General features: G+C 41.2%; 1 protein-coding gene across 2 annotated transcripts; it reads right to left on the bottom strand.

Annotated features, from left to right (window-relative positions):
* Window positions 1–1,670: 1,670 nt before the first annotated feature.
* slitrk5b (SLIT and NTRK-like family, member 5b) lies at window positions 1,671–8,358 on the bottom strand. 2 transcript variants are annotated; one of them, XM_086052302.1, is made up of 2 exons: window positions 8,294–8,358; window positions 1,671–7,497 (listed from the first exon to the last, which is right to left on the bottom strand). In XM_086052302.1, the coding sequence occupies exon 2, from the start codon at window positions 7,440–7,442 to the stop codon at window positions 4,845–4,847; it is 2,598 nt and encodes an 865-aa protein (XP_085908428.1). In that variant the 5' UTR covers window positions 7,443–7,497; window positions 8,294–8,358; the 3' UTR covers window positions 1,671–4,844. The 2 variants fall into 2 exon arrangements, with proteins under 2 accessions (XP_085908428.1, XP_085908427.1); XM_086052301.1 differs by lacking the exon at window positions 8,294–8,358 and adding an exon at window positions 7,897–8,189.
* Window positions 8,359–11,240: the final 2,882 nt, after the last annotated feature.

Here is an 11,240-nt window from a genome sequence, read left to right as displayed (position 1 = left end):
ACGAAAATAAACTATATCCAGTATGTATGTAATTTTCAAAGTTGTAAAGTCAGGAGAATGAACTCAAGATTTTGTGGAAATTTGGACATTTTTAAAATTGTAACTTCGTATTCGTAATTATGCATCTCATGTTACAACTTCCCTCTTGTGACAAAGTATATATAAAATATTGATACAGTATTTCAAAAACTATAATTTCAGGAGAACAAAGTCAGAATACATTGGGAGAATTATGCCACTCAAAATTAGGACTTTATTGTCTTCGATTCTGTCTTTTTTTCCAATTTATTATTATTGTTTTTTTTATTTTTTTCACTATTCACAGTGTCTCTAATACTACTTTGTAGTATTTTCTGTATATACACATACAGTACTTAGTTAAAACATATTTCAGACCCAGGGGCGTCACACCAAAATCATCCCTCCCTCCATAATGAATCATGAAGCGACCCTGAATCATGAATGAAACCAAAAATGATTTCCTGATGACACATATTCATATTCTCCCAAAATGAAAATATAGTGAATAACATTACATTACATTATATCCATCCATCCATTATCCATTCCGCTTATCCTCAAGGGTCGCGACAAGGTTCGTGGTCCTGCTGGAGCCTATCCCAACTGTCTTCATGCAGTAGGCGGGGTACACCCTGAACTGGTTGCGAGCCAATCGCAGGGCACACAGAGACAAACAAACATTCGCACTCACAATCATACCAACGGGCAATTTAGAGTGACCAATTAACCTACCATGCATGTTTTTGAAATGTGGGAGGAAACCGGAGTTCCCGGCGAAAACCCACGCAGGCACGCGGAGAACATGCAAACTCCACACAGGAAGGAAGGATGGCCGCATTCAAACTCCACACTTCCAAAATACTTTTCAAGAATGCTCCCTTGCAGAAGTCGATTAACGGTCAAATGCACCATGTGACTTTGCACATGTTGAAGAAACCAATAGAGCATTCAACAATGTGACTAATATGCATAAATTCCAACCATGGGAGCTGACTTAAGGTGACAGGTTCAGTGCATATTACTGCAAATCATGTGCATCTACTCCGCGCATTAAAGTCTCATGGAGAGGAACTTTCTTCGGTTACACAGTTTTGACCCAGACATAACTTAGACTGCATAATTTGCTCTCATGGAACACTGTATACATATTAAAACATATTTCTATCCAGAAACTTCATTTGTATTTGTTGTGCTTTTTAATTATGTAGAAATGAGACATTGTCAAAGGTCAAATTCATATCCCTTCTTAACTGTTAAAAATATATGCAGTTTTTTGCAGAGGTACCCAAAATGTTGCACAAAGGTGCCTCAGAATAATTATCCACATTTGACCGAATATGGTGAATATGAAGGGTACAAGGGCCATTCAAACAGAAGAGAAAAAAAGCAAGATTAATGTCATAATATTGTGAAAATAAAATCTAAATATTTCAAGAAAAAAGTTGTTCAGAGTTAATCATGATGTCATGAGAATACATTATAATGTTCTGACCAAAGCATTTGTAATACAGTATTAGAATAACAATTTTTTTCAGGGGGGAAAAAATACATTTGGGAGAAAAAAATGTGTAATATTACAGGAAAGGTTTTGGGAAAATAAAGTCATTAAGTTATGATATTAAAGTTCAGATATTACTAGAGCAGGATGATATTATTTGTGAAAAGGTTGTTTAATGAGAACAGATTTGTAATATATTACAATACAAATATGAAATTGCAATATGGGAATAAACTTTTAATGTTCAGCAAATCATGATATTAATAGAACAGGATCTTAATATGTTAGAAAAAGCTGTGGAAATGTTGCAAGAATAGATTTTGATTAGTATGATACTGTAATATTTCAGGACATATTTTTTGTGGATGTGAAATTTGACTTTTTTGCCCTAAAATTCGGACTCATATCTATGATTGTCCATGACTATTCCACTCGTATTATGTCTTTATCAGCATGGTCCTCATACTGTTTCATAGCAATTCATAAAATGCATGGCAGTTTGTACAGGATGTCCAAGGTTGCTCTTTAGAGTGTCTGTATGGCTGTACTGTATGAACATAAACAAATATACTGCACGATTCAGGGAGTGACATCATCGTTGACTCTTACAAGTCAGTAGTGCATTTTCAAAACAGGAAGCAAATAGTATGTACTGATATCTACATTTCTTTGCTATAAAAATACATCTTTTACACAACCGAGGCCTCAAATGTTGTATTTCAATAGACAGTATGTTGAAAAATCTGACTTGTATTGCATCATTAGGATTTTGTAGTTTTATCCGGACATATAGTATGCAACAGGGTAAAATCCACATATAGGATGCATATTACAACACTTAAACGCTATGCCCTTATCATATGCCTGCAAATTCATTCTACAGTACATAATTGTGGCACATATGATTCATCAATAACAAATATATATATATTTTTTCATACATGTGAATACATTTGTGATCTGTGTAATCCTTTACAACATTTCACGGTAGAGTTATGGCCTGAATCACTTCCAAACAAGTGCAGCAGTTGTCCATAATGCCCTGCGGGAAGCTTTGAGGGGACACCAGTGATTTTGAGAGATTATCCTAAAAACAAGTGGTTGACTCCCTTTAATTTTTGATTTTCTCTTTGGTCTCAATCTGCAAACCAGAAAGCTCATGATCTGATATTCCGAGCTCATCCTCAGCCTTTGTTTGTTCCTCACCTTGTCAAATTTCAGCAAAATGACTCATCTGCTGGACCTCTCTTAACGCCTACTCACATCAAAATGGATGGGCACGTTTGCAAATTAATTTCAGTTTCATAAGAAAGAGTTGGTGGTAAATATCCGTGGCAACAATCTGGGTTATTTTTGGTTGAGAACATGTAATCTTCACGGCTGATTAGCGCTAATGAAATGCAGCCGATTTGTGAGTAAAACGCACACATTATTGCAAATGAAATAGCTCTGGGGTGTCTGTTATGATAAGATGAGTCATTAGGGGCCTGGCTTTCTGCTTGATTGTTCATATTTACACATTTAATTTGAACTGTTAAGCATTACGTACATACGGCAGTACTCGCACTGACTCGAAGCACGGCTCAGGCAGCATTAACATGCGTCTCCGGTCATCCTGTCAAAAGTGGATTCTTCGCGTTTAGCCCTCAAGTGATCTCGCGTTCCCGCTTGATATGCAAACTAGTAAGTTGTGTGTTAGCAAAAAAAAAAAAAAACGTTGATTCTAGCAAGAGTTATCAAAGAGCGAAATGTGGTGGAAATTTCCACGTCATATCTGTCAACAGTTTGTGACCACCATCCAAGGAACAGAATCAGAAGAATGAAAGAATGGTTGTTCCGGGCAATAACATCCAATTTCACAAATGTTGTTTTGTCGTTGTTTTTTTTGGCCGGTCATGATTAGATTGTATGTTAGATTATTAACATGAAGCTCAAGTACTCAAAGTAACAAAATACATTTTGGACATTTGTTGTTGTATAGGTTCTCAATAATTATAGACAGAAATCATACAAAAATATAAGCACATCGAAGGAGGTGATTGCAGTTTTCAAAACAACTTCAACATTCTGACCACATTTGTTTGTAAAATGATCTGTGAAAAAAATCAGCCCTCTCTGACCCCACCTTGTTTCACTAATTTGACTTTTGGGCTTGAGCAGCTTTGCTGAATCTATGTGGACTATTTATACTGGCCAAAAGAAGCAGAGCAAAGGGATATCAGGCAGATGAGACAATTCAGAAGCGACATGGAAATAGCAGCATTTCACGTCATGTCTTTTTAAAGTTTTAATTGATTCTACATTCCCCAAAATAAAACTTCCAACCGGTAGTGTTACAGTAACACTCTACACCTGCGCATGATGTGCATGTTAGTGAGGGGCGTTGTTTTGGTCAGAGACTGGAGGAGGGAGGGAGAAATCAGGCTACATTCAAATCTTGCTAGCAGTTTTAATTCTTGCTCAAAGGATCGCTCATTTTTAAGATGTGTAAAATGAAAGAAATCTGTCAAATTTACTGTGTGTTCCAATTTTGATAAATCTTTTATTTTTTTTAATGTGAAGCAAGGTTAATTTAATTTGCCTAGGAGATGTAGTTGCTAATATATTAATTTCAAAGTATACAAAACATTTTGAAACACCCTGTACATTCAACACAACTTGACTCAACAAAAAGTGGTGAGTTCTGCTGCAAAATACTCCACAAACATGGTGCACTAAAAATATTTGGCAATGTTTAGCCGCACTTAACATTTTACACATTATTTTGCATCAGTTTTGGCCAGGTTTTTAAAGTATGATTTATTTCCCTTCAAAAATCAACAGTAGTATGCGTGGATATGTTAACAGTTTGAGGTTTGTCTCATCCCGGGGGGTACCGAGGGGACTTGAGGGGGGAGCCAGCCGCAGCCTGAGGAATATAAAGACTATGTTTTAAACGGACTCAGCAAAGTTAAGAATGGATGGATTGATTTCATTGTTCCTAGCGAGCAGAAAACTCACACATAGTAAGCTCCAGAAAATCCAGTTTGTTAAGGAAAGCGTTATTAAAAGGACTGTCATCCCATGTTGTGACTGTAATAAAAACAACATTATGCACGGTGCACAGCCTTGAATCATTTGGTAGATGTACTTGTGATTGGATCAGCTGACTTGCAGTACATGTCAGATAAGAACAAAAGTCATTACTCAATGCTGCAAAGCTTGAGCATTACACAAATACATGCTGCAGCTCACAATCCTTTGTACCAATGAAGATGCCGTCATGTTTTACCTCTTTGCGTTGAAGTGTAAAGTCCTGTTTCAACGTGTTTGTCAGTCAAGTCTCTTAAAACTGTGTAAATGTTGTTCTTTTTTCAAGAACTTCAAGATAATCCGGATCAATGTGAAGCTTTGCCTTCAGTTCCCAATATTCGCTTCTGTTTGGCTCTACGTAAACAGTACTTGGTGTTGTGCAGTATAGTATTGTCTGTTGTACTCTGTCAGGATGCACATACTGAGGCCTTGCGTCAAAGTCTGATGTGTACTGACTGGCCGGACGTGCTGCGTGCCTGCAAGGTAGCGTATGGCTGTAGCAGGGCTTCTGCTCCGGATCGAGGACTTCTCTGTAGTACGATGGATCATCTTGTTTCATGCTGGAAGGCTTATTGAGAGGCTCCGAAGCGGTGGTGCTGTATTCCGAGCCTATTACATTACTCGCTGCTTCTTCGTCCGAGTTCCCCAGAAAGGCGCCGCTTAACTCGTCGAAGTCCCGAAATCCCACCCCGGATTTGCTGTCGGCTGTAGCGTGACCTGTAGTTTTGCTTGTTTGCTCTGAGGGGGGTGGAATGTACTCGTAGACGTGTCCAGCTGATGTTCTGACCTTTGGGACCGATCCCTTTTTGTACAGTCCGTACTCCATGTTAAGAGAGCTAATACAAGCATTCATGGAGTTATTCTGCTCGTTTTGACTCTTTAGGTGTCTCTTTCTCATTGTTACAAACAGTCCTGCAGTGACGAACACGGACATAATGAACATGAGCAGGAGGGCAAGAATCATCACGGATAAAGGGATGGCACTGTACTGCGTGTCGGAGTCTAGTGACGTTTCTATGGTGATGGTGCTGCCAGGGAAGGATTCCTCTGAGGGGGGAATCATTGACGCCAGTACGGCCGAGTTATTAGGGCAGAAATTAGCTGTCTTGATGTATCGCATGTCTTCCCCAGCGAGCCTCTTGGGCGAGCCACAGATGACATTGTTGACAACGGTGCCTGTGCTGAGCTGCTCTAGCCACATCTTCAAGTCGAGAATGCTACAGGAGCAGTCCCAGGGGTTTTCGTACAAATCCACCTGCACCAGTGCCGTGAGCTGATCGAGCACACCGCTGACCGGCAGATATCGCAGGTGGTTGCTGCGAAGATTGAGGCGGGCCAACGTGAGACCGTGAAATGCTCCCACTGGTAATGTTTTCAAGAGGTTGTTGTTTAAAAACAGCAGCTGGAGTTTAGGGACGTGCTGGAATGTGTCTGCAGTGACTTCCTTAATGACGTTGTATTCTAAATATAGATACTGCAGACTCTCTAGTCCATAGAAGATATCAGCGGTAAGATGGTCTATCAAATTCCCATTAAGGTAGAGTCTCCTGAGATGGGTCAAATCAGCAAAAGCCCTGTCATGGATTTGAGCTATCCGATTGTTGCCCAGATGAAGCAAATCTAATCCAGTTGCCTCAATGAAATCCGATCTCCGCACCACAGGGATATAGTTCCCAGTGAGATACATCTTTTTGGGGTTGTAAGGTTTGGGCTCTAAATCGGAAATGTGCTCGATCTTTCGCTCCTGGCAGTTGACGTTGAGGCCGAGGTCTGAAATCTGAAGGTTGCAGGTGCAGGCCGACGGGCAATCCAAAGGCACAGGGGATTTTGTTTGATATGAAACAATTTGGCCGTAATTCTGAGGTTTGTTTGCCGCTAGTCGAGCAGTCGGCCTTGATTTTAATTTACCTGACTGCCGAGGTCCCTTGGTGGGCCTTGACGAGGATCTTGCGATGCCAGATGAGGTTAAGGAAGCTGTCGCGAGGGCCGGCGTGCTCCTGTAATTGCCGTCCGTGCTCAAATGCGGCTGCGGTGGCATCTCGTATTCAGCAATGGCTCTTCTGGGACACAACTCTTGCTTTGAGACCTCATCGAGATCCCTTCCATGGAGGCGAAATGGGAACTCGCAAACCACGTCGCCCACCAACGCCGTGTACGAAATGCTCTCCAGCCATGTTTTGAGGGCAATCAGGTCACAGGAGCAGTTCCACGGGTTTTCCTCCAACTGCAGCTCCACCACGCTGTTCATGTGCTCCAGCAGACCCGAGTAGGGAAGGACTTTCAGCTGATTGCCCCTCAAGTCAAGATGAGTCAGTGGGACATGCTGGAAGATGTTCACAGGCAGAGTAGATATCAAGTTGTCATTCAGAATCAACACCTCCAGGTGTCGAAGTCTGCCGAGAGCATTGGGGGCCACTTGAGTGATGTAATTATAATCAAGCTGCAGATACTCCAGACTTTCAAGGCCCCAGAACAGATCCTCCTTCAAGGCATCAATTTTGTTATTGTTGAGATGTAATCGTTTTAATCCTTGAAGTCCATTAAAAGCTCCAGCTTCCACCTCGGATATCTCATTATTTCCCAGGTGTAATATGGTGAGTCCTCGATATTCAACAAAGTCGTTGGCGGCAAGCTTTCTTAAAAAATTCCCAGTGAGCAGCAGATGATACTGGGGGAAGTTGAGCTGGTTTATTTCAGAAATGCTCCCGATTCCCCTGTTTTCACAGCTCACGGTGAGTATCCCCTCTCTTTCCTCGCATGCACACAGTCTTTGACATATGCCTTCATCAGACATCCCAGCTGTGCGTACAGAGGTGGCGCTCAGCAAAACACAAGCGATCCAGAGATGCATTTTCCTGCGCACGACGTCCAAGCTCAGAGTTCCACTAAAGTATCCTCAATGTCATCTGGAGGGAGAAAAGAAACACAAACAATAATGGAGCATGATGATGCGAGGCAGGCGGGCAACTTCCACACAACCAGCTGTAGCCGGCATGAGTCAAAGCCTCAATTGTCGCTACCCAGAGGTAACTTCTGGCCGTGTGACTGCTGATTTAAAATGGCTCAAACAAAGCAGCAGTGAGCGAGAGAGAATGCGTGAGCGTGAGAGCAAGAGAAAGAGAGAGCGGGAGGACTCCCTCAAGCAATGTAAATAACAAAAATCAAGGTCAAAGGCAGACTTGAGCCCAAAACAACACAATCACATCTAATTAGATTTGAACCACGTAGCCACCTGAGAGTTGTACACGTGGTCGACTTAAAGCCCGATTTAGTGCATCTTCTACTTCAAGGCAGAAATAACCTACCTCACACCCATGGGTTGAAACGCAGGCTCACCGGGTAATGTCAGCGTGCCTTTTGTTTCGTCCGTCAGGAATAGCTAACGGGGATCTATTCAGCACGCTCCCCCAATGCCCTGAAGAGGATGGGAAAAAAAGGAAAACCTCTGCTCGACCATAAATGCTTCTCCTCTGCCTCGCTGTGCAGGCGGAGATGCTGCTGCGCCTGATAACTAAGTTCCTTATACTCTCTCCATCTCCCTCTCACTCTCCCTCACTCTCCCTCCCTGTCTCTCTCTTCCTTACCCGGTGGTCGGGAAGATGTCAAGTCATTTCATTTCACGCAGAAAGAATCAGCTCACTTGAGCATCGTGCCGAGATGTGGAAGAAAAAAAAAAAAAAAAAAAGATACATGCTGACCTACCTTCTGAAAGATCCCTCAAAATATCAATAATTCAACCAAGCGGAGCGCTTGAGACGCTCTCAAACGGTTTGTTTTAAACCCGCTTATGGCGTTATTCATCCTGAAAGCAAAACCTCCGCCAGGATGTCACGTTACATCATTGTTTCTCCTAATCTGTCAATCCTTTTTGTAGCTCAGGTTTAAAACGTTCACGGCAGCTCCACCTGACGAGGGCATCTGATATTATTGGACTGCTAAGCCTCTGTGGAGGTGGGAGAAAAAAACACACAAAAAAAGATACCTGACACCTCGTCACTTGTGCCAGTCCTGGGTTGGAGTTCATTGGCTTTTCATGTTGCATCCCCATCACTTTCTAGGAGAAAAACTGTCACTGCCATCTAAAAGCAGCACTAAAGTACTCAGGGAGTGTACAGAAGAGCCTTAATAATCACGTCACTTCCTGCATAATGTATGAGCACACTGGGACTCACCAGTGGGTCTATTGATCAGTTGCCCGAGCATCAATCTCTGAAATTAGAACTAATAGCTCACAGTGGCGCAGTGTTTTATTTCTTTCTTTTTTTTTTTTTTTTTTTTAAATTTGTGTCTAGTTGCTTTAAATGGTAGTAAATGAGCCACACAGACAATGACTCATTGCCCTCATTTGAATGTTTCACCTGGTCCTACTGTTCTGGCACGAGTGGTGTAATTCGTGTGAATTATTCATTTGTCCCATTTTTGTTTGTCAAATTTACCAGGCGTCCACACGCACACTTATGATATTTACTACAGAGTTGTTGTTTTTTTTTTTAAAGTTGAACTATTTTAAACCAGCACCATATACCACCTAAAAATACCTGGCTCTCGAATTGCCACCATAATGAGCGGGATTAAAATAGAGTAGCATAGTAAGTGTACGTGTTCTTAAAATGAAAATAAATTACATTGTATACTATCGTATATTGAATATTATTGTAAGCCTTTTACATTAACGCTGCGCTTAAATATGGGAACATTTAAAAAATGTACTGAACTCACAATTCAATTGAAAGGTTTTGCACATTAAAGTGAATTCAAAGTTGTACCTACATAAATGTTTAAAAGCAAACAAAAATTTCTAAAAGATTGAATGCAATTGTATTGAAGTTAAAAGTTAAATATTACTGAACTCTAGATAGGCAGCCACTAGAGGGAGCTCATCTAGGACTCGTGGCACACATAGCACACTTTGAGAATCCCTGATTTAGTTTTCGTTAAATTATCTGCTTTTCAATGCTTTGGACATTTTTTTCACAAAACAAACTACGTTTAGGTATCTAAAATTTGACTTGATGTAAGAGTAGCGGGTGTTTGTTTAAATCCCCATTCATTTCCTTTCTTTGCCCTTGTTACATCTGCCAAACGCAAGCCAGAATTGAGGGGTCTGCAACTGAGCTCTGTTTCCTATGGTCGGATTTTGTACACAAGTATCAACACACTGTCGTCACCTACACAGTAGTGAAATCCTTCATCCATCCATGTCTTATATCATTTGGAGAGAGGGAGGTTATAGCTTGGTAATGTTCATCAACCATTTTGTTTCTATTTATGCACTCGAGTAGGGAGAAAAAGTCAATGTAAATGTATTATACATCTAACCCTAACCCAAATTTTGCGCACCACAGATTGCCAATCTCTGGGTTACAGCTCTCCCCGTGTTTGCCAGCCTGTACTATGTGTTTCGATGCGGACAGAGACAGAGACGTCATTGCGATGAACAAAGTAAAACGCGTGTTTAAAAATACCTGCGTACACGTAGCGGAGTCATGGGTGCCAAGTTGCCTTAGCTTTGGCAAGTAAAAGAGAGACACCTGTCATGCCCCTGTCAAGCTGAGGCCGTGCCGCTCATGTGAAAGCCTGTCAAGTGTTATACATCGCTGTAAACCATCATCCTCTGCATCTCTCCATCCTCCCCATGGAGAGGAGGATGGAGGGATGCAGCCCCAAGACAACATTCAGCATGCATGCCATTCGTCTGTTTACTCCGCCTCCAGCGCATCATCCGGCCTAACGGGCTGGACCCAAACTCCATCATTCCGCTGGGATGTGAAATATGAATCTTGGGTTCCATTTACATTTCATGTTGCTGTGTTGTTATATGAAGAAATAGGTTAAAGAAGACCTATTAGGGAAATTGTACTTTTTAATTGCGCGTATATAACTAGTTGGATCTCTCGGGTATATACAATAACCACGCTACACAGAGTTTTCTGCCCACTATATGATCAGCTAGGCTGGGGGAAGTTCCTGAGACATTTTCAAGCAATGGACGGAGTATAGCCGCCAGATTGCAATGAATATGGCCTCACCGCCCATTGTGGTGACACCCCCTACTATCATGCCAAATCTAAAAGGGATGCAGCGCTGCTTTGAATTTTGTTGGAGGTAATTATTAGTGTTAGCTTCTGATAAGTAGCACTTACTTGATTGCATCGTGAGGTTGTTAATGCATTGCGGAAAATACAACCAGTGTATTGTCTTCATGGGCATTTTCTGTTCCCTCCTCACTCTGGCTCTGCTTCAGCAATTATACGCCACTCATCTAGTTGCAACGCCCTAACTGCACCCCGGTTGTCTTGGTATTGAAATATGTCCTTGCCATTGGCCTGGCAGTGTCCATTTGCTCACTTGCATGAGTCAGGGCCACCCTCTTAAAATGGTCTGATTTCAGCAAAACAATAATACGTTGAGTAAAGTGTAACTTAATTCTTGAACAGAATGTAGACAGCAAAGTCAGCATGTTTGTCATTGTACTCATCTTCAAAGTTTTGGGAAAGTTTTGTTATTATTATTATTAATTGTGGTTAACTTCTTTTTATACTTATATGCTAATGAAATGCAGAGTTTGCAGTTTTTTTTAATCCGTTTTTTTTTTCATTTTCGTAAAAACGGTCAGTATGATACAAGAGTATTACATGATTAAAATAAA

The sequence above is a fragment of the Filicampus tigris genome, chromosome 14 (genome assembly GCF_054856515.1).
Source record: "Filicampus tigris isolate MCC_2025a chromosome 14, RoL_Ftig_1.0, whole genome shotgun sequence".
Taxonomy (NCBI): Eukaryota; Metazoa; Chordata; class Actinopteri; order Syngnathiformes; family Syngnathidae; genus Filicampus; species Filicampus tigris.
This window is presented reverse-complemented; position numbering and strand designations above follow the sequence as displayed.

Bases quoted from the DNA above. Each gene is read 5' to 3' on its own strand.
- slitrk5b (XM_086052302.1), bottom strand. From the start codon at position 7,442: ATGCATCTCTGGATCGCTTGTGTTTTGCTGAGCGCCACCTCTGTACGC.